Source organism: Anarrhichthys ocellatus, unplaced genomic scaffold, assembly GCF_004355925.1.
Source record: "Anarrhichthys ocellatus isolate YVR2014 unplaced genomic scaffold, GSC_Weel_1.0 scaffold1, whole genome shotgun sequence".
NCBI lineage: Eukaryota > Metazoa > Chordata > Actinopteri > Perciformes > Anarhichadidae > Anarrhichthys > Anarrhichthys ocellatus.
Genome location: NW_022280031.1, coordinates 2532162 through 2556220, shown reverse-complemented (window position 1 = coordinate 2556220; position 24059 = coordinate 2532162). Strand labels below are relative to the sequence as shown.

Here is a 24059-nt window from a genome sequence, read left to right as displayed (position 1 = left end):
ATGCGCAGTGAAACAAACCTTTCAAATCCTCATACATGTATAGTTATGGCTGTTACATATTTTAACATTTCTCTCTTACAGTATTTTAATATTCTAATATACGGTACAAAACTTTGAATGCCTTGAATAAAAATGTATATCCCGTATAAATATCACTACAAAACTAAACTATAATATTTAAAGTTCGGCTACATATCATTTAAAAAAAATCACTAGCAAAATATTATATTGTATTGGCTGCATTGCTAATCAAGCAAATTGGGCAACTGTCCCGGGGCCACATACCCTCGGGGATCCAAAAAGCCCCAGGTTCACTGTGGCAATAGTTGTTTTAAGATCTACACATTTCTATGATAATAGGCCCCATACACTCAAAACCAGAATAGACACTGCAATTATAAAGGCCTACGGGCAGGTCAGGCATTTTAGCTAATCTAGAGGCGATGTGTAAAAGTCTCGTTTTAAAATTGTTATTATTATGCTTGCCACCAGTGTGCATTTAATTATATTGATACAAGGGATGATAGTTCATGCAAATACAGGCATATATGAGCTGCAACATTGGAATTAGGTTGGGATCATTAAGGAGGGTCAGACCCAGCTCTCACCCCCAACTCAAGTTCTCGCGGTATTACCTTCAAGGTTTATTGACAAGGTAATTAACCAGATGGGACCACTGTTGTATTCCTCCTGAAGAGGCACCACGGCTCTCACGGTTTTCTCGTGTGGACAACTGAACGAAGTGAAAACCAGTCGGGTGCGTGGCTGGATTCAATAACACCGATCCTGTTAAAGGTAGTTTTTTTCTATCGCAATTACTTATTGCAGAATCTGTTTCCTGCATGAATCATCCCTGCGACGCACGAAATATTGTTCAGTTTGAATGCACTAATCTGAGGCTGTGTGCACACATTGCACCAGCAATATTGCACATATAGATGCTATTTTAGAGTTTTAGAGATGCAATTTATATCTTTCGGAACAATGGGCAGTCTGCCAAGGCCACACGATTTGAATCTAGTCAAGCAGTACAGTATGATATTTGGTACGTAGGTTCAATTTACAACAGCAAGGTGGCGCTATCGGCCACTCCTTCTGCGGAGATGCTCGGCCTTGGTCGCATATCACCAGCTCTCCAGGCACGTTGACAACTCTTTATTTCAGCTTAATTAAATCGATAAACATTGATTTAAAGAAGGCCTCCGTGTACCTTAGAGGGTGAGGTTGTAGGGTTTCTATCGAACAGACGGTCCAGTTGTTTCAGTTACAGTTTCATATGTTGAAAAAACAACACGTTTATAGAATGAATGTTTGAATCATGAAATAACTCAATCAAGATACTATCGCTTTATTGCAGTCTATTCTAAAACAGTTAATTTAGGTCAGACAGTTAAAACTTACTAAAAACAAGATAAAGTGAAAGATTTTATTCCAACCTCCCACCATTGTCACCGGTTAAATGAGTAAATATATCAGTTTTTGCATTTGCCATTAGAGCCGTATAGCCCTGATCAGCACCATGGACAGCGCACTTCATGAACCAACAGGCTAAACTCGCCTGGTGATGTTGCACTATGGATGTTTCTTTGACGATGTCTACTAGTTTTTTAGAAGACAATAGTCTTTTTAAACATGTTATATATAACTTATTGCTTACTGCTCCATCACTTCCATCACAGTATTGCTACAAATGATAATTGCCCTCTTTAGATGAATTACTGACTCTTAATACAGGTAATATGTGATCCAGTCAAGTGGGTAATTAGCATAACTGTGTATAATTGGTGACTGGTATTCCTTCAGAATCTAAATTTTGGAACCAATGCCACTGCCTCTAATTATTCTGAATATATTAGGCAAATGAGAAAAAACATCAATAACAGATAAATGTGAGGGGTCTCAAGAAAAAACCTTGACTGGAGTACAAACTAAATATACAATAGAATCATAACAGAATTATGGCACTGTGCAGGAATTAAGTGCAATTTAGATTACAAAATTAACAAAATTAATTTAAACATAGATGGACTCTATCTCTGTCAATTCTTATAGAAATCCTTCAAATAAAAGAATCTGAGAAGGAACTACTCATAAGAATCCAGAGATATCCGGTTTCTTTTGGTTTTTCCTCAGTGGGAATGGTACCTTAGATGCCCCTTTTTCCCAAAAATGGAATGAGTCATAGTCACAGGCAAACTGAAATAAACAAGACAGAAGATAAAGTTGATCCTGACCAGCCAGCATTGGATCAGACAGCCAGCCTGCAGCCCACCCCATTGGCTCGCCCCAAACCATGAGATACAGCTGTGGGTGGGGGCCGAGAAAACGTCATACTGCCCGTGATCTTCCCTGCTGCTTCCAGTTCTACACGCAGCAATGATGGGAAATGAACCTGCCCTGGCTTTCCTTAAAAGGAAGTGCAAAGCAGGGTTTAATCAAAAAGTCAATTATTTGCTATGGGGCAAGTGTACGTCACATTCCCCTGAGTTATAACACTGCAGGGGCTGCTTTGAACTGCAGAAGGTATGTCGTCTCCATTGTGAATGTAAAATAGTAAACTGGAAAACAAAAATATGACAATTGTGTTTTGTGTGAGGAAACATACACAATAAAAAAAGCAAAATATTTATTCAAATAATGTTTAAAGCTTCTCATTACTTGTGCTCATTAATATTCATTCATCATCACTGGACTTTAATTATGGTAATGAGGACAGAAATAGAGAAATCGTTTTTATTTTTTTTGTTATAAAAGTCCAATCAGTTGACATAACTAAGTCTCCCCTTAAGTTAAAAAAAATGTATGTAAACATGAGATGATCTAAAGTTATATGATTCCTAATGACGTTTACATTATGACATTAATGATTTATGACCATAAAATGAACAAAATGATTCTAGCCTCTGTTCACCTCATCGCTTAAGATTCACTTTCTTTGCCTCTACATGTTATATCAAAGTATTAGATGAAATACATGATTTATGCATCACATAAATTAAGAGAATCCATACACATAATTAGTGATTTTACACATTTTGGTTGTCTCATTCCCACCGCCATGAGCACTGGCTGTTGTAATGAATTGCCTTTATTAACCCTGAGGCATCACAATTTTTTTTTTATGGGTCCATATTTCTGCGTTTGAGAAAAAATCTTCTTAGTGCTTCTGCTTTCTTGTCCCGCACCCGGAGAGAAAAGGTTCATTAGCACGGACTACATCCTCACAACAGATGCCAAACAAACTGATCTCCCTGTGGCAAAAAGGAAAGACCCTCTAAACAACAGCCTAAAAAATCGTCCGCATAATTATTAACACTTCCCCAGAAACAGCTGGTGATCCTCTACTCTCAAGGGCATTTGGGAAGTGTAGTTAATCCAATGATAATCTTGAGCATGGTTTACACATATTATCGCTTTAATTGCTACGTGTGCTGTGCAATTATGCCGTCACCAATTACATGGCTATAGTTTACTGGCCTGTCTAAGCATTTGGTTCCCTCTAATAGATGCCCTTTATCAACTCATGCAAGTGAAGCCATCAAGGCGAACACTAATGGATCTATCATTGAAATAATGAATTAACTATAAGTTGAAGTAGAGTGGTGCGGGATAATGCTGGGCCTTGCTGTACAGTAGTCGATATGCAGTGTAGAAAAATGGGAGATTCTAACATAAGGATGAGACGGTAGGTGATGTAGCTAATCAAGGTGTGTGCGTGTGTGTGTGTTTATGTGTGCGCGTCCAAATGTGGGTCCATCCATTAGAATGCAGAGTGCGTCCTCCAGTGTGAGTCACCCCCTCCCATTCCCCTTCCCCTCCCATCCACCCACCTCACACCACCAGCAGCATCTAACTGCAGTCACCGCCTAATATTACGCCTCTGACTTCACATCGGCCAACTGAGAATTCTGTTTCTACGGCAACACGCTCCAGACCCCTCCTCCGGCTCCACCTCCCTCCGCTCCTCCACCCCTGCTTCCCGGCACAACACACGTGACTTTCAGGAAGGCTTCTCCAACCTCCCCTTTATTGTTATTAACCCTCTCCTTACCGGTTCGCTGCCAGAGGCTCTCCACAGCAGGCTGCCTGGCTGGCTGCTCGCCTCTCAGAGGTTTCAAAGGGAAATCAGACGCATCGCTAATCTCCCTGGAAGATCAAAGCAGTGCTTGATCTAAATGTTGGATTTGCATATTTTAGTGAACGCCCGAATCAGTCAATATGGTTCTTCACTTGTCTTGGACACATCTTGTAACTGTCAAAGAGAGATTGGAAAGCCGCAATAGTCAATATTTTCATATTAACAATAGATCACATGATTACTTGTATGTGAAATGTTTTTTTGCTCGTAGTGATACACCAACAACTCTGACGTTCTCAGAGTTTTACATCAACTTTCAGCTTTTGTTTTTTTTGTCCACAAATTTACCAGTTTGGTTCACTTTCACAGCTCTCCTCAATGCCATTTTCAGCCGCAGCAGGCAGTTGCTTTAAATGAAAAAGCTCAATAAACCCATTGTACCCACTTTATCTTATTATCAAACAGCAGGACAGACACAGTTAGTGACTAATTGGTGAAGATAGTGGAACATTTAGCAGCTTAAGAGCCAGATATCTCCCTCGAGAGTTAATGGAGACTAACTTTACTAGATGCTAGATGGTTTGTTTACGCAGAATCATCTAATTAGCCATCATTAGAAACTGTTTCGATAAGGGAAGTCAGTTTTGAAAAATATTTAGCAGGTGAGGAAATATTCTCCAGTTCTAATGTAATTGATTCACCTCCGCTAACCTCTTCAGGAGCCGCCATTGTTGCTTTGAACAAACAGTCGCCTCTCCTAGTTGTCTCGCACACACCTAAACCACGCACAAAGCTGGCAGTAGCTCTTCAGTAGTTCTGGCTAGCTGGATGCAAACACATTCATTTTAGCCTGACACGGTGGATTTTTGTGTGATCTGTGATCCTGCGATTCTTGTATGATTTTGTGACATTGCGAGAATCCAGCTGCCGAGCAAGATAAGGTGGAGACCAAAACAGAGCTAAAATGGGAGTGGATATTTATCTTAAATGAATCAGATACCACAAAATTGCCAATCCAAATGAATGCAAATATTATTCAATGCTTACAAAACCTGGTGAAAGCTGATGTTTCCTATATCAACTTAAAAGCCGATGTTCACAGTGTTTTGTAATTGTAATTTATAATAGTAACCTCTTATCCAATACATTTTCGGCAGTTTTCTATCATGACATCTTCTTTCCACTCCTGAGTATGTGGTGCAGTAATGCAGGCAAGATCGAATGAATAACGGCAGCAAACATCCTCGATAGAGTTTTGAAATGGAATGAGGAACCTTGGCGTCCGACGGTGATCTCACCTGAATATTGCTTCATTGGCTCAACTGTTTCCTCAGCATCCCGTAGGGAGATATATTGTGTATGTGTGTGTGCGCCTGAACACATGTGTGAATGGACAGACTTTATGAATGAAAACTCTTCCTCCTGAGCTGCAGACAGGAGGTGAGATCATCTGGTTGAAATGGAGATTCCCCCACCCACCAACCTCCTTTACCCGCCCACCAATGCTGGTTGGCGCCAATCTTAATGAATCCTCATCAGTGGGCAAAACACAAAGTAGTGGCAACCTGATTGATGACAATACCGTCCAATATCAGCTTCCCCCAACAGACAGGAAGGGATCACTCCATTGTGGTCACACAGACATACGGTATATAAGCACACAGAAATATAGACACACACTTCTGCTGTCTTCTTTCATCGGGAATCTGAAAGGATGTCTCTGGTATTCTGCTGTTAGTTTTCAGTCAATATGTTGTCGGAGCAGAGAGACAATTATCTTTTCTTCTTTTGTTCACATTCCCTGTAGGACCAGAGTTGAGTGGATTTGATGATTGGCCACCTATTCAGCAGTGTGTGAGTGAAAGTGACAATGACTAACACGAGGGGCTCTCGATGAGGATCCATAAATAGGCCCTCCACAGAGCCAGAACCTGCCCTCCCCCTCATTCCCCACACCCACCCACACATACACACACACCTCTACCTTCCCCCTTAACTGATAATCTGTGACCATTTGGCACCGGGCCTTTCACAACATGGTACACACACAGTCAAAGGCTTGTGTGCACACACATGGTATTCCCCTTGACGTCCTTCAATGATGGCTTCTGTTAATTCCCTCCAACAGATTATGAGGCATGTTGCCAAACAATGCAGCATTTTACATCAGCCATTTGGTTGGATACCACAGAATGTTTTACAGTCATTCCTTCAGTAGTCCGATTGAAGCTTTGTTGTGTGCACATTTTCTCTTAGATGGTCTTCGCGCGTATGCAGCAGGCATGTAACGTGACGGGAGAACGCGCGTAGCTCTTTCTGAATCCGCTGTGCAGTCTTTGAAAATCAATGAGAGTCCCACTATAAATGTGTATATATATATATATATATATATATATATGTTTATTTATTTTCAGCTGTCACTTTTTAGATTTGAGGTTTTTATCTGATAAGGAGTGATACCCTGCAGCATTCAGCCTGTGCTTGTTGTTACCACAACAGAAGCAGAAGATGCGTTGGTGGACATCAGAGGCAGCAGCACAGACCCTCAGAGGACTGAGCCTCCCTGACGAGGAGCCGTCCTGCAACTACAAGCACTGATAAATAAATCATGAGGAAAGTTTTAAGAAAAAGAAATAGAACAGAGGATGTGCTGCTCCATTCAGACCGCCTGAAGACAGAATTCTAGATATGGATGGCATAAAATAGCAAGAATGATTAAAGCAGATTTTTGCCCACTCTATTTCATGTGATATTAAAAGCAACATTAAACATTCATAAACCACAGTATTGGCAAGGGTTCCTTGAATTTTCATTTGGGAACTTGAAGATAATGTTTTATTAGATTGTGAAAATTAATCAAGTCCGCTGTCAATTTTTTTCTTTTTAGAAATGCAAAAATTCTCTGACAGTGTCCCGCTGAGATGGTTGTTAGAATATGTTGTAAAGAAAATAAGTAGTTAAACATTTAATAACTTTCATAAAACAGGTCCATTATTATGTTGCCTTGCTCTTTGTTTCCCCTTGTTGGGTGTGAAATTGTAGAGTGATGAAAAATAACTCTTGTTATGGTGCTTCTGTTTCCCTCCACCACAGGGGGAAACATAATACAAAATACTCAGAAAATCTTATATTCATTTGAGCAAGGCTTCATGTGGAGGCAGAGGGCACAGAGTGACTCAAAGATAAACAAATTAAAACAGAAGCAAAAAAATGTCCAAACTGTAATTTCAGTGGAGGTGTCAAACTCAACCAGTGCGGTGATCTTTTTTTCATCATGATTTCACAAAGCTCCACAGAGAGAAGAAGAGAGGGAGGCTTCGAATACTTGTGTATTGTGCAGGTTTGTCAGTCTCACATGGTCGGCCAGGTCTGTGCGCTAGCCAGGGTTTCCCCCGCTGTCTACAATTTACACAATGAGGTCATCGTTAGGGTTTAAGCCCAACACGAGCTTAATCTGGGAGATAAGGGCAGGATTTGGATTTAGCACTCAAAAAGGGTCATGTAGCTACAACCGGTTAGACTGCCACAGTAAGTACACAGCTCAGACATGGGATCCCCAGCTGTTCCACAATCACATCTTCCTCTGTGTCTGCCAAATAGTTTGACTCTTGGAAGATTCTCCTATATGTTTACAATGATTTCATGATCTCCCAGTTGGCCTGTTGAGTTACACTAGCATCCATTCAAGCAGGATTTCTTATCTGATTTATTGTGTGAGCTGTGTGATTTGGGAAAAGTGAGTAAGTCCCAGTTTCTTATGTACTGTACGAATGGTTGTTCAGTTTGATGTGTTTAAGGGCACCATTTGTGTCTTAAAAGCCGGGGAACGAAGGCAATATTGTTTATTTAATTACATAAAGTTCTGAAAATCGAATTGTGATTTTTTTGTAGCACGTTTTGTATGAAAATACAGTTTAAGCAGCATTCTGAATCTGGTTTATTTGACTTTGTGGTGTCTTGTAAGCCTGCGTATGCATGGTTTTATAAATTACACAATATTAAAGACTTAATTTATTCATGTATGATGGCAGGAATGCCAGGCCTTGGAAATAACATCTTGATTAATGAGGAACCCTTGAAGATGAGAACTTGGTGGTATTTGCAAACACGAAATGAGATTTGCAATGAAAGATGACAGTTGTTCAAATGAGTGTGATGTTTTATTTCATTCAGGTTAATTAAAGGCGCTGAGGGAAACAAATCACGCCTGGGGAAAGTCCCATTTAGGTTCCGAGCTGTCCCACTCTCCCTACCGCAGATAAATGGGTCAGTAGAGATTAGAGAAGATAATAATAAAAAACGACCTGCCTTCATGTCCCCTCTGTGGCAGACTGGGTTTTGCGCACAGATTATACACCAATTACACTCGATACAGACGGCGTTAATAGGGTTTGAAGGGATTTACACGGTGCTGTCCAGTCAAATGCTGCATGCTTTGGGAATGACATCATTTTGATCACCTCACTCATCGGCTGACCCCTGCGTCTCACGCTCATAAACCCGTTTACCTGCCGTTGTCCCGTCCTGTCTCACAGGACTGAGCTCGTCACGGCACATTTGTCCTCTGATAGGAGGACACCGACACTGCAACCCTCCCTCATCCTCCTCTCCTCCACGGTCGTGTTTACGAGTATAGGTGAGATAGACCGTATAAATTCCCGAGTGTGCGCAGATCGCATCATCAGAGGAGAATGAAAAAAAAATGAGGAGGAGGTGAAGGAGCAGGAAAACAAGCGAACCGAGGGAGCGTATAGCTGTAGCTGTGTTTACTGCTCGCTGAGATAAACCAAAGAGAAGACGCGGACTTCCAGTCATCCAGGGCGGATAAACCTCGTTGGATGCAGAGAGGAGGAAGAGGAGGAGTGAGCGTGGATGCTGATTACACCGACAAAACCCAGAACGGGAGAATTATCAGGCGGTTGTTGGAATCCTAAACTACAACGTGGAATAAGCAGTCACCAGCGATGGACTTCAGCTGTCGGCAGTGAGGTAGGAAACGTTCCTTTTACATGGCCAGCAATCAGTCGGCGTGATAGGTGGGCTATTCAAGGAGAAGGGAGGTCGTATGCAGCTGATTTTATCCATAAAAAGCGCATCGTGTCCTTTATTATTCAAATACAAACCGCAATAGTGTGTTTGACTGTAACGTCAGTGTTGTCAGCGATGCTCCACTGACGCACCGGAAAAATCTTAACCGCAGCAGGAGGTGCGAGGAGACGCGATGATGCGCGCAAGAAACCCCCCCGACACATCCACCATGCACTGGCCTGTAGCAGAGCGGAGCCTGCTCCTACAGCTCCGGCAGCTGATAAATAAATCAAGTGAGAGCCGGAGCAGGACTATTAGCAGGCAGGTTCAGTCGGATGTGAATGATTATTCCGGATTTCAGACACCAGATGTGTCTCAGTGGTTTGGGTTCTCTCTGCGCAGACGATTATAATGACTTTGAGCTTCATGGTTCTGGCTTGTTTGATGCGTCCTTCAGGCTCTGTCTTGTTTTGGACTATCTACATGATTTCTCTCTCCATATTTTCTGAATTATGGATGGTCATATACAGCTATAGGTCGAGGTATGAGAGGGCTGATGGATAATACATCCGATCCAAGGCACATTACATAATGCGACTCATTTTTCACAGTAAGGTGAACAATATATAATAGCATGTTAATATATTTAGGCTTAGTCATTTGACTCAAATTGACATGGGATATACAGATACTTGAAGTCCTCCTCACAACCTGCAAACAGATCCAGCTGCATGTTTTTTTGCATGTTTTTTGTGTGTCTTAAGCCGTACAACAACACAATGATGCTGGGTATTGATTTGTATCATTACTTTATGAAGCAAAACCTGTCACCTCTTAGTCGTGCCTGTCAGAGATAGCAGAGGAGGACTGGATCACTTAAAAAGGCCCTGACAAGAAATCATGCGTTTTCCTTCTCCACTGTGCGTGAACAGGCTGTCTCCTTGGAGAAATGACAAGCTTTGAAGAGGCTTGCAGAATTCTCTCGTTATTATACGGCCATCTTTTGATCTCTTCCATTCTAATCCACCAGTGATGTTGCTCCAGATGTAAATAACCAGCTGTGGCACTATTCTGCCTACATTGGTTTTGTTATTCATGAACATGAACCATAAACCAAAAGCAGTTCAATACTATGTAATATTCTGTAATGACGAGATGTAAGGACATTACTTAATTGAGCTACTGCGATGCTGTGGCACCTACTGCCAAGTTAGCCTATGGTGGTCTGACATTATTTGCTGCAGTACTTCATCAAGGGTAATCCTGAACTGAAGCTTTCTCTGATTTATGGTCCAGACAGGCTTCTCGTTTGTCCTTTGTCCACACATCCTGAATCATGTTTCACATTCTAGCATTGATTTCATATCTTCGGATATCAGACATCATGACTCATAAGTTAATGTCATTGCTCTGATCACTAAGCACATGCAGAGCCTACCACTGTACTCTCATATTTATTTACCTATTCAAATTGGAAGAATTACATTGTTTCTGAGGTGGGGGGAATGCCAGAAATGTCTCGTGTTTTTCTTTGTTTCATGACATTACTCTTCTATGCTGACGATGAACAATTTACTGTAATTGCATGTTCTGCACTGTTGTGTACTCTCAACATAGACCCCTGCAGACCCCTGTCCTTAGGGACCCTCTTTATCGAAAGCTGCGAAGCACTGGGTGATACAACATAGAAACTATGAATGTGCATTTGTTTGATATTGATCACAGCTTTAGGGAGGTGTGCCTTCTTGTCAGCCTGCATTTGCTGATAGTTCAGACCGAGCAGTCACTTCACTGAGTTCCTCTGCCACTACGATAACTTATAGCTCAAGGTCCTACTTATATAAAAGGCCTTAATAATCATCTTCCAGAGGTGACACTCTCCTACGAAGTCAATATTCAGCTGAATCAGCCTTCATTGCTCCCAGACGATAAGAGAATAATTCTAACTGTGATTTGATTCTTAACAATTTCCCTCCTCTTTTTCCCTCTTCCTCTCTCACTATGTTTGGTCTTGTCAAGTTCTCTAGTTTTTCTGGCAACCAAAGGCCCTCATGGCGCTTATTCATGAATCACGTGCCCCCTCGCCTTCTCTCTCCGGCTTCAACAGTCCACTCTCTGATCCTCCATCCTTCCGTCGTCACGATGCCGAAACACCCTGCACCCCAGAAATGGACCTTACCCCGACCCAGTGCGTCCTTCGCAACGTCCTCTCCATACACACCGGAGGTGCTGTCGAGCCTGGGGGGGGAGGAGGAGAGGGGCAGACTGCTGCACACAACCAGACACCAGGCGAGGAACAACAGGAGCACTTTGCCAACAGTGTCCTGAAGCTCCATGAGCATGATGGGAGTCCAGGAAGGACAGAGGGAGAGGGGCAGGAGATGGACGGCAGTGCCGTCAGGAGCCAAGCGGGTGTCGCCAGGCTACAGTGCCAGTCTACCGGAGGGGGAGGAGGGTTTCTGGAGGGGTTGTTTGGGTGTCTGCGGCCTGTCTGGACTATGATTGGCAAAGCTTACTCCACAGAGCACAAACACGGCCTGGACGGTAAGTCTAGCAGTCAAATCCATCTACACACACTTGGTTATAGCTTTCCAATGAAGCAAGCACCAGCTCCCATTTAATTCCAGTGTGAAACTTTGGTATGCTAATTAAATGATCTTATCCTCCAGTTTAATTACATTAAACAGTTGGTAGAAAAATGACTCCCACAAAGGCCATGTTGTAAACAAACACTTTCCTTGACGTGAAAGAGCTGCAGCCAGAGAGAGACTCTATCAAAGCTGAAAAGGGCTTATTTTCCCCTGATATTTCCCCCCCCCCCATCCACGCCTGCTTGTGCCCACCACACCTTCTCCCCAGTACTCCCCTCTCAAAGAAACTAGCTCCCTGTGACGCTGTGTTGTTTATGTCTGCAGCCACTACAATAGCGCAGAACTCCCCCGGGACTCCTCTGCCAAATCTGCTCCATGAATTATGCATGGCCACGCTCCGACCCTGCGCCTCTCATCTCTATTAACGCAAACCTGACACACACATATGGGAGCCCAAGGATGGCTGCTCACACACATAAACACGTCCACAAATAAAAACACTTAATATCTGGCAATGACACAAACACATAAAGTAAGATAAGATGCCAAAAACAAACTTGATAGAATAAATACAGTATCGCACATCAGACCTGAAGATGGAAAATGTATCTCCTTGTCTTTATAGCCTTCTGATATTTTATCACCCGTTTGACTTCCACATCTCCCCTCCGCTCCCCTCCTCCTTCCATCTCTCATTGTCTCCTTTTCTCTCCTTTTCATCCTGTGCTGTTATCACTTCCAGCCCATCTGCACCTCGCTGCTCCCCTCCTCCGTGCAGCATCGCAGGGAGTCACACACACTCACGAGAGCAAAACGGATATTATAAGAGTGACATAAATAGGGGCACTGCCATTGAATGTCTATCTACCATATCACAATGCTCTATTCTTAAGCTTTGATTGGAAGGCACAATGTAGCACAAAAGAAAGCAGGGAAACTGTCTGTCCTTTATTGATTGTGAAGGACTATGGGGTGCTTAGTGATGCTCTAGATTTCCTCAATTCTTCAGATCAAACCAAGCAGACCTGGCAGTATTCTGGTGTGTCAGATGTGGCCTTATGTCTTTACTGTGGGACATTTGAGGGGCTCATTAGAGACAGTGTCCTCAATCTATCAGGGGATCGTTAATCATTCATATCGTCCTTATTAATATGATAAATGTGTCTAAATCTTCTTTCAGCGAGTTAAGAACAGCAGCAGAGCAGGCTGTATATTTTCTCTTTATTAATAATCTGTCTTCAGCCACATGGACCCCTGCCGACCCAAAGGGAATCCCCCTCCCTTCTTGTCTCTTTACACTCACACACAAACAGATCTACCACCACCACTACTGTCGTCCCTGTCCACCTCCCTATTCAACGTACATCCACATTAGGCTCTCAACTTCTCAAATCCTCCCCCCCCGCCCCCCTTCCCTTGAGCGTTGGACCCCTGTTTTGCATCAGCCCCACAATGGCACTAAGCAGGATTTAGGAGGCTGAGGGAGAATTACCTACAGGAGATTAGAGCTTCCTGTCTATCTGCCTGCACACCCTGAGTCTTAGGTTAAGGTGAGGTTCAACAACCGAAAAAGATTTCAACTTGGGCTCTGCGTTGACTGTAAGAGCCAAAGTTTATTGCAGGTTTTACTGTTACAGGTCCAACCTATATTTGTAAAATAGCTCAGTCTGTTGTGTTGCTGTATGCTCGCTGCTACTAGCTTTAGTTTTACATTCAGGATTTTTCTGTCTTGATTTATTTAAAAAAGCTTAGTTTAAGCTTTTGATACAGATTTTGAACGTATGCAACAACTGAACATGACTAAACATTTTGTTTTCGTTTCATTTGTATAACATTTAACCATGTTGACATATTAAAGGAATAGTTCAGGCTGCTTAATCTTCACAAAATCAAATAAAAAAACATAAATCATATTTATATTACTCATTCAAGGCGCAGTGGTTAATAACTTTCTGGTGTTTTACTATGAAACATCAGCCTCACTTAAGAATATGAGTTTACAGGCCAAAATAACCTGAAATCAGTAGAGGTTAATATGATAATCATCAATCTGCTCTGTATCCATAGTTGATCTGTTACTACACCGATAAACTCACCAACTGCTTTGCCGCCATCTTTTTTCCCCAACCTCAGAGGCGTGGGAGATCCCATTCGAGGAGATATCTGACCTGCAGTGGGTGGGCAGCGGAGCACAGGGCGCCGTCTTTCTGGGCAAACTGTACGGACAGGAAGTGGCTGTTAAGAAAGTTCGGAACATCAAAGAGACAGACATCAAGCACCTGCGCAAGCTCAAACACCCCAACATCATCACTTTCAAGTTAGTAGGAACGATCAGTTGGCTTATTAGATCACAAGGTGTACAGAGCTTTCCACTAAACAACAGTAAAATGCCTATAAATATTCATGTTTTCCATTCTTTCCTGGCATTGTATCAACTCTAATATGTTCTGTCTTGGTATCTATACACTCCACAGAGGTATTTGTACCCAGGCTCCATGTTACTGTATCATCATGGAGTACTGTGCCCAGGGACAGCTGTATGAAGTGCTGAGAGCAGGCAGGCAGATCCATCCATCCCTGCTCATGGACTGGGCCATGGGCATCGCCGGGGGCATGAACTATCTTCACCTCCACAAGATCATCCACAGAGACCTCAAGTCACCAAAGTGAGTTTTGTCGACCTGGTCAAAATTAATTGTGTGGTTAACGCTCTGTAATCCAAATGTAAATGATAATGTTAAAGCAAAGACGTCACTAAATAGTTACAATTAAAGCTTAGCTCCAACTGAAATAGTTCAGTTCATTTGAATGCGTGTCATTTTACTGACTGACCCAATGATTGTTTTGAATAGGTTTACGTTTAGTAAACATTTTGATTACAGCCGATTTAACTTGAAGCTGGTTTTATTTTTGTACACAGATAAACTCAAATATAAACTCCACTCCAAATATCCACTGTTTCATTCCAGCATGCTGATCACTTACGATGACGCAGTGAAGATTTCTGATTTCGGCACGTCCAAGGAGCTCATCGACAAGAGCACCAAGATGTCCTTTGCTGGTACGGTGGCCTGGATGGCTCCTGAAGTCATACGCAACGAACCCGTCTCAGAGAAAGTGGATATTTGGTAGGTGTCATAACCCTTTTACACTGTCCTTTTGCACTGGTGAACCTCTGCAATTTCCCCTTATGATTTGTCTTATCTGTCTTATCAACATAAAATGTCATTAGTTACAGCCTACTACAGTATAGAGCACAGGATCCTATTTCCAGAAAATCTATTGAGTATTATGTACAATATCCCATTACATGAAATTCTATAGGGCCTCGGCCAAATCTGATGGGTTGCCCTATGTTAAGCCCCGATCTCCCCCAATACATTCGCCCCCTCTCTTTCCCATCCTGCATCCCTCCATCACTCTTCCACTCCGTCCTGAAAGGAACGCTGGCTAATTTAATAATTGATTTGCCAGATGCTGCAGTGCTCAGGAGAGGCTGGAATAACCTTCCAAGCCTGCGGATGGTTTGGCCCAGGGCCAGCAGTGCATTAGCAAAGAAGTGAAAATAGGATTAAAAAGCTTTTCATGTGGAAAGAAAGCAAAGCAAGGGTTTATACCATCCACTTTTGCTTAAATCTATGTAAACTATGTCGTAGTTCATACCATGAAAAGAGTGAGTCGGTTTTATATAGTGAAGTATTGTGTTGTATGTTTTCAGTTTTGTGTTGTGCTGACATACTTTAACAACTGGTACAACTCATGTTCCTGTCTGATCTCTTATAAGGACTATACTAAGAAAGACAGAGCTAGAATTTAACATAATCACATCTTAAAGTGAATTAAATTAAATGAATTAAACTAAATGTAATATTTCCGAACGTTAACTAAAATCAATTCAACAATGTTTGCTCCTGCAATGGCAGCCCTTCACAACATAACAACATAATATAAATAGGAGAAGAAAGAATAAATACTATTAATCACAAAGCTGAAAAACGTAAATGGTGATACATTAATCTAAATATCAAACAATCACAAAACAACATAAGAAAATGTTACTTACTGTAACACCAGGGCATAGGCAGACAACATGGAGCCTATACAGTATATTGACTGGCTTCTGTATGATGCTGCTGCTGCTGGATAAAATTATCAAACAAAATTCATTTTATGCAAGAAAGTGGTGATTTTCATTTCTATATCTTTAAGAGAAAATTGCTTCAACAGATGTGGAGAGCAGCTTTATTTTAAGTGCACTGCATCACTTTTATTTGTAATGGCACATTTTTCCATTTCTCTTTTGCTACTTTAAGATAAGTGTCACTGAATTGACAAACGGGTCATTCATTATATTAGTGAATTATATTACGCTGTATATATAGAAATCAACCAATAACTCATTTAATTGACAGCTAATATTGAACCTAGTTTAGCCTTGAAATCATCATCTCTTCTTGTGCATTTATATCATGAATCAAAGACAAGTAGATGGAGGAGACTTAAAAATACAAGTGTAAACACAACATCACACACCTCCTCATTGCTGTGCGTGATGTTACTGGCACCTTGGATACTGTAAATGATCACCATGGCAACCCTAGTAGTCACCAACCAACAACAGACTTTCCTTCGTTACCTTCCCCGTGGACCGCTCTCCTGCTCTCTCGTACCACACAAAGATGGAGATCATCAATGAAATAAAGCTCTGTGTTGTGGCAAAACATCAACAGTGATGTATTTATCATGGTGTGTATATGATTCATAAAAGCTTCATGTACATTAAAGAGAAATCACAATATACTGTACATTATTGTGGATTATGCTGAACTAGTAACGATAGAAAATTGTTTGCAGGGATAAAAGTTTTCATACCAAACTGATTAAACCTTGATAATAAACTACCACAGACTGCCCACAAGGCATTAGCATCAAAGGCGTTTCACAGTGACAACGCATCCATGAGATGTAACATTTCTAATCTGAATCTCAAGATTTATTTCTGCAAAGTTAAAAGTGTGACATTTCAGTCACGCTCCCTTTCATCAGTTCAGTTGACATCTTCATCAATGTGTCTGAAGGTAAATACTCCACATCTCTCCGCAGGTCATTCGGTGTCGTGCTGTGGGAGATGCTGACAGGGGAGGTGCCCTATAAGGATGTGGACTCATCCGCCATCATCTGGGGAGTGGGCAACAACAGTTTAAATCTGCCTGTACCTGAGAGCTGCCCAGACAGCTTCAAACTGCTCCTGAGGCAATGCTGGTGAGTGGAAGGGAGGAGGAGGAGGAAGGAAGCAGATAGAGATGGAAGGAAGAATAATGATGTTGAGGCATCAGCACGAAGAGAATATAATGAAGTTAGAAGCTTTAAGGAGGCTGAGGAACATAAAAAAAACCATGAAAAAGATATTTTACTCAGAGGGATCAAAAATTATAAGAGAGGAAAGTTCATTTAATTCCATGTTTCTTGCATTTCTGACTAAATATTTTGTTTACATTGTGCACAGGAACTGCAAGCCAAGAAACAGGCCTTCCTTCCGACAGATTCTCCTGCATCTTGACATCGCCTCAGCAGATATACTATCGACTCCACAAGAATCCTACTTTCAGTCTCAGGTATGTTTCCCTTATCTCTGCCAACAGTCGAACTTTGAAATTCATCAAATGACGAGTACAATTTGATTTATTTATTTGTTTAGAGATAACATAGAAAGTAGCCAGAAAGCGGGAATAAAGTCAAACAGCACTTAATTCAGAATCTTGTTCAGACACTTTACATTTGTAATTAAGGGAACATATAATTGAGAAGAATCAAGTCTCCTTTGTCAAATACATATAAATAAATAGACAGATCAGATGAAGTACGCATGAGCTCTATATTTCTCTTAATAGAAAACCTCCTGTCAACAGCAGGCAGTATCTCTAATACTAATTTTGCCGTCAACTTGCTCCCATTTGTTTCCAGTCTGCTGCAGTAACTACAAGCAGTGTAGCTGCACTGGGGGCCCCGGGGCCCCCGGGACACCCAACTAATAATACCTGTCCTTTGAATCACAACATATTGTTGTTGGTTCCTTGGTCTTTGTTCCTTGTCACAGATTTCAGCCTCCCATCATATCCAAGTGAGATGGTGAAGGTCTCTGTGATGGAGAGGGTGTGTCTGTGAAAGGGTGGGGGATGGGGAGGCCAATGGCAAATACATTAGACCACTGCGAACCCAAACAGATGAAGGACAGGAGACAGAAAAGTATAATTGTGTGGAAGATATGTCTTTACTCAGCCATGCAGAACCACAGATCCATTTATAACTCAAGCATGTGTAATTGTAAGACACACTCATGCACACAAACACACAAAATGAATAAGATTTAATTTCCTCCTCAGCAGCAACCCACTGCGTCCGTCTTCTTTTATGTCTCATGATGCAAAATACAAACCTCTTTAACTCTCTGCACTTATCCTTGATCCTTTATTTCTCCCTGTTCCTCTTCCCCCGCTGCAACCCTCCCCAGTTTCTCTCCTCTCTGCCCATAATGGATTTTTCTTGTGACGTTAGAAAGAAGTATTTGCTGCTGGAGTGTATTGATCGCTTTAATGGTAGGGCGCAGAGAGTAAAGAGAGAGGAGAAAGAGGGGACTGGAGAGATAGAAGAGTGCGCACAAGAGTCCATTAGCTTAATAAGAAGAGCATCACTCATGCGCAGGCAGAAATACACACACATGGTGCACGCATAATGCATGCACGTGCACACACTCATATATCAGACGTCCTTTGTCCTTTGATATGACAGGTATCAGATAACAGCTGTCATGCTCCACTGTGTGCAAGAAAATGCTCACGCTGCATCTTTTTTTGTGCTCATGTCATGTCAGTTCATGTTCAGTTTTGCTCTCTGTGTATTGATTATCGTCTGACAGTTTAATGGGTTTTCTTTCAATGATACTCAGTCGTTCTGCAAATTAGGAGCTTTTTTAGCAGATCAAGGTGCAATGAAGTTTATGCTCAATATTGATGTCGCCTGTTGTGACTGTTATTACGCAAATTACGTAATAAGAACGTCACAGAATGTAAAAACAGGAGCTTAGAAAGTGTTGTAGATGGAAAGAATGAGCTGACAGAATATAAAATTCTGAATATATTATGGAGCAGGTACCTGCTTGGTCTCTTGTTGTATCTCCAGCTAAAGAGCTAATTACACTACTGGGAGTAGAAGCATTGATCATAGTATTGGTAGTAGTAGTGATATTAGAAGATGAAGAAGATGCTAAAATGTTTTGAACCCTTTATACTACATTTTTTATGAATTATTGTACCTGTAAAATGGTGGAACATTCAGTTACTGTAACTCGTTAATACCTGCTCTGATGGAAGTGTTCCATGTGTTTCTCCAGGTGGAGTGGAGGGATGAGGTGAGGCACCACTTTGAGAAGATCAAGTCCGAGGGGACGTGTCTTCACAGGCTGGACGAGGAGCTGATCAAAAGACGCAGAGAAGAACTCAGGTTAGCAAAGAAAGTGTAACATGGACACAAAGACACAAAGAACTTCCTGAATTATAGATGTGGATATATACAGTATATATATATGTACCACTAACAAAGACATAAGGATTAGCCAACCATTGAAAAACCCACACATTTAGATACATGTATTTAAGTCCTCCCCATATGTCTCTCCACGCAGACATGCACTGGACATCCGGGAGCACTACGAGAGGAAACTGGAGAGAGCCAACAATCTCTACATGGAGCTCAATGCCATCATGCTGCAGCTGGAGATCAAAGAGAAAGAACTGCACAAGTATGAAAACTGCCTTTGATTAACAGTTTTAGTTTAGATTTTTAATTCAACGCCTTTGGAAGTTTTCATGTTTCATGACATTGAATCAAAGGGAATCTAATGTAGCATTTGGTGTTGATTAACAGAAAAAGTCCCTTTAATGTCAAAGTAAAAACAGGTCTCTACAAAGTGCTCAAAATGAATTGAAAACATAAAATACTTGTTTGCATAAGTCAATGTTTAGCAGATGCCTCTTTGGCAGCATGAACAGATTTGAGACTGTGTGGATAGGTCTCTTATCAGCTTTGCATAAGTTCTGTCAGGTTGCACTGAGAATGTGAGTGAAAAGTTAATCGTTAGAAATCAAGTAGACTAGGGCGGTATACTTTAGTCATTTTTAAAAATGTATTGCACTGTAACAGATTGAAAACTAGGGTTGTAATTATTCAAATACTTTCACCATCAACAGTGGTTAACAGTGTTTTTGAAATGAAAGAGTATGTAAAAGGTCGTCCGTAATGCAAAGTGAATGGCCATTCCGCCCAGTCACACAGGGCCACTGAATGTAACAAAGTGCTCTCTTATTCCATGATGAGTATCCATTGACATCCATTAAACAAGTATTGGCTTTGTGTTTAAACATTAGGAGGGAGCATTCACTGGACAAGAAGAACCCAGGCTGCTTTAATAAGCACCAAAGCTCCAGACAGTCGGCCTCCTCCAACTCGATGGAGAAGCTCATGAAGAAACGCAACGTACCTCAGAAGCTGCCTTCACACAGCAAGAGGTGGGACAGCGAGGAGTTATTTAAGTTTGCAGCATTTATTTGTGGCTGGTTGGATCAAGTTTCTCTTGAATATTATGGGAACCCCAAGGCCGTGTTAAAGGATACGTCTGGTGATATTTTTAATGTCAACAAATGAGACCAAAACCAATGATTAATTAAGTTAAATCAGACTAACAATTACTGCCTGGGTAATGGGTATACATTACTTGATTATTGCTAATTCCTTTGTCTCATGTAAACCTCCGTTCCGTTATCCGGAAACTATTATTATAACCACACTATTGAACTGGGTGACATGCACACCAATCCACAGTTTAAAATATTCCCCAGCAAATAAACTATTTACTCCTGTTTGAGTGATGTTTGCTAAAGTTCCCAGCAATTTAAAAACATACATCTCTAATAGGAACTAATGGTCTTGGGACTGAGTGCCACAAATAGGATAGATAGGATAGGATAGATTTGGACAGGATTAATTTAGGGAATTTGTTGACAATAACAAAAATATCGAATATTTCCAGCCTCAACCTCCGATGTGTATGGGGAAGAGTGCACAAGATAACCTTGCACCTATTAAGCAATGAATGCATTTAAAAGTTTTTTCTTTCCCCTTATTTTTTATTCATTCTGTCTCTGTACCTTTCCAGGCCAGACTTACTAAAGTCAGAGGTCATCCTCCCCAAACTGGACTCTTCCATGACCCAGGTCACAATCCCCAACAAGGGCTCTACCTCCCCTGGCCGCTCACGCCGAGGAAAACCCCGCTACAGGAAGGCTGGTAAAGGCAGCAGTGGGGACTTGGCTCAGCTGAAAGCCACTCTCTCCTCTTCATTAGCCATGGTCAACACCACCTCATCTGTTCCCAGCAGCAAGCAGCATTTAGACCCAAGTGCAGCCCTCAGAGGCCTGCAGCACGATCTGCTGCTCAAGAAGATGTACTCCTCGAGCCCGGATCTCATTTCAACCACCTTGGAGGCTGAAGGCCGGAGGAAGGAGCAGGTCAGGCCGGGGCTGGACAGAGCGGGTAGCCAGAGCGCATCAGCCGGGCTGGGGGAGAGTAGAAGGACTGAAGGACCCGAGGAGGGGCCAGATGTGAATGTAGGGACAGATGACCTGGTTGAAACACCTCCACGCAGTGACACGCCCAGCGAGGACGCAGCTTCTATCCCCTTCTCCAGCAGCCCCGACTCACCATGCGGCAGGGGAGCCGCTGCAGGGAGGGCGTCCGTGCTCGGAAACCCCCGTGTTTCCCACGAGGGTGAGGAGAAGGAGGACGGGGTGGTCATCACACGCTCGCCCAGAAGTCAACGCCTCACTCCCGCTGCACTGCTCTACAGGGCAGCAGTCACACGCAGTCAGGTGAGGTTCTTCAACAGCATTGTCTACTCTAGTTAGACAAAGCATTGTCGAATTGTGGCCCAGTTTCACAAAATCATTTTCGCTTCTGCCTTATAAGGGTGCAAAGATTAATTAGCAGTGAGAGGCTTTGGGGAAATACAACCTCTGTCTCTGTATATACAAGTCTCTGTCTTGACTCAAACCAAGGTGTATTTACTTACAATAACAACTGTCTCAGCATCTGTAGAGGTGTCAAACAGTAGAAAAATGCTGTCATACTATGAAATCTGTTTTGCTGTAATAATTGACACTGATGAAGTCCAGATAGTCAAAACTTTTTTGACTCTAATCGAATAAAACCTAATCTGTTGAATATAATATATCCTCATTTTGTTTTATAGATGCCATGCTACAAATAATAACACACGGAAACCACAGAGTGCGGTGAAAAGACTACATTAAAGTGGTTAATTGCTGCCACCTGTGCATTTGTCTTCCTGTTTAACATGAAGTAGCTCGGGGTATTTGTATGTTCCACAATTTAGAAATCGGTGATGAATATGAATAAGTAGCAAAAAGCATTTCTCAGTCCCTTTGGCTGTCTGAAAGCGACGCAGTGAATATCTTACCAGACGGCTCAGGGGTCTTGGCAGGAATGAGGGTGATTAATGTGAAATGAGACATGGAATCACTGGGGTTTCATACATACTGATCTCCTCTGCAGAGACGTGGAGTGTCGTCAGAGGAAGAGGAAGGAGAGGTGGACAGCGAAGTGGAGTTGCCAAGGAGACGGTACGAGTTGTTGAAAACTTAAATATAACTATTGAAGGTCTATTTATATTTCCCTCTGTACATCCATACAGTGTATGTGAATATTAGCAACAAAAAATTATGCAAGCGTGATGTTCAGCCACAATGTATGTGGCTGAAGAGACACAAATGTTGGCATTAGCTTTCACTTTTTAACATGAATATTGTCACATTTTTCAACGTTGCATTCACATGGCCCACTGGGCCCACTGGGCCCAAAAAAGAGAAACCCTCTTTTTTCACCCATCATGTATCTCTGCTGTGAAGTACTTATTGTATATGTACTCTTTCCTGTTGCATTCCCACTCAGGCGTCCCGCGAGCATGAGCAAGTGCCAGTCCCTGTCCACCTTCAGCTCAGAGAACTTGTCGGTGTCGGACGGCGAGGAGGGAAACACCACCGACCACTCCCACAGCGGCACACCGGACGTGGTCAGCACCAACACCGACGAGCGTCTCGACGACAAGAGCGACGACCTGCTGTCTCAGGGCTCGGAGATTCCCGCTGACCCGTCTGAGTCAACCCAGCTGGGCTCTGACGGGTTGTCTGAGAAGGAAGCTATTCTTCAGCAAGTCAAGACGCAGCTCGCTAGTAACGATCACAATTATGAGGTAGGCAGAAGAGAGTGAATGAAAGGAGAATGCATCATATAGACTGATATATATATTGTATATAGCGAGCTAGCAGATACTAAAATGCAGAAAATAGGTCAGAATCTGCTTTTGGAGTTAACATTGGGGTCTGTTGCTGCTCTAACTCAGATAATTCATGTTTTTTCCTTCACACCAGGGCCTGTGTGATGACTCGGACTGCGACAGTGCAGAGCTGGACCATTCAGGCAGTGCAGAGCCCAGCCAACCTCCAGCCACCTGGTGAAAATCTGACACCTCAACCCACTCAAACTCCTGCAGATCTGGCCTGCAAATGCCTCGTTTACTCCAACAGACCTTCAAATGCAAAGAGACATGATCAGGGACATTGCAGTGAGGCAGGAAACGAGGCGGTTCTCTGTCATCACGAGCAGCAAGACAAAACAAACCCTTGGTGAGTGTTCCAAAGTGATGTGAAACTGAAGTGGGGCACTAGCCGAGCTGACAGAGCAGCAGCCGTCATAGCAACTGGCCCAGGATCAGCTTTGCAAAAACACCTCAACAACCGAGGCCTCAGTCAAAGAAGCCATCCACACGACTGTCTATTAACATCTCCTTTCATCTTCCATATTGATTTGTATTTTTTATCTCCATCATGAAAATGTGTCATTATTTCACTTCATGCCATACGAGAATGTGATTATAAGATCTTATCAGGGTGTCATTATATTCTAATGTTTCTATTGTCAACGTCACTGGGACACCCGCCGATGTGGCTGCTTGCACTTAATTCATGAAATGTACTGATTTCCTCGTGATTATCGTGTCATATTGCATTTCCTCGCAAAACGTTATGCACTGACTAATTTATGGTTATTTTACAGTGAATTCATCGATATTCTTTAAAAAAAAAACGTTTACATTTTTCATTTGTATTGTTTTTTTATTTATATTTGTGTCATGGATTATGTTTCCATTTTCTACACCCGTGTTTTAATATCTATGTAAATATGTGATGTTGTAAAATGAACAAATTTTTAAAATGTGAGATTGTATAATT

The 24059-nt window shown here is 42.0% G+C and overlaps 1 protein-coding gene across 2 annotated transcripts; it reads left to right on the top strand.

Annotated features, from left to right (window-relative positions):
* Positions 1-674: 674 nt before the first annotated feature.
* Positions 675-23461, top strand: LOC116377970 (mitogen-activated protein kinase kinase kinase 12-like). Of its 2 annotated transcripts, none has more exons than XM_031839856.1 (14): positions 675-795; positions 11126-11650; positions 13831-14014; positions 14172-14363; positions 14667-14825; positions 16801-16959; positions 17204-17312; positions 19088-19197; positions 19379-19495; positions 20121-20261; positions 20909-21620; positions 22324-22391; positions 22720-23020; positions 23199-23461. In XM_031839856.1, exons 2-14 carry the CDS (start codon positions 11158-11160, stop codon positions 23283-23285), a joined length of 2832 nt encoding a protein of 943 aa, XP_031695716.1. In that variant the 5' UTR covers positions 675-795; positions 11126-11157; the 3' UTR covers positions 23286-23461. The 2 variants fall into 2 exon arrangements, with proteins under 2 accessions (XP_031695716.1, XP_031695644.1); XM_031839784.1 differs by lacking the exon at positions 675-795 and adding an exon at positions 6534-9067.
* Positions 23462-24059: the final 598 nt, after the last annotated feature.

Bases quoted from the DNA above. Each gene is read 5' to 3' on its own strand.
- LOC116377970 (XM_031839856.1), top strand. From the start codon at position 11,158: ATGGCGCTTATTCATGAATCACGTGCCCCCTCGCCTTCTCTCTCCGGC. The intron at 14,015-14,171 runs GTTAGTAGGAAC...TACACTCCACAG, and splicing joins CCCAACATCATCACTTTCAA to AGGTATTTGTACCCAGGCTC. The intron at 19,198-19,378 runs GTTAGCAAAGAA...CTCTCCACGCAG, and splicing joins AGACGCAGAGAAGAACTCAG to ACATGCACTGGACATCCGGG.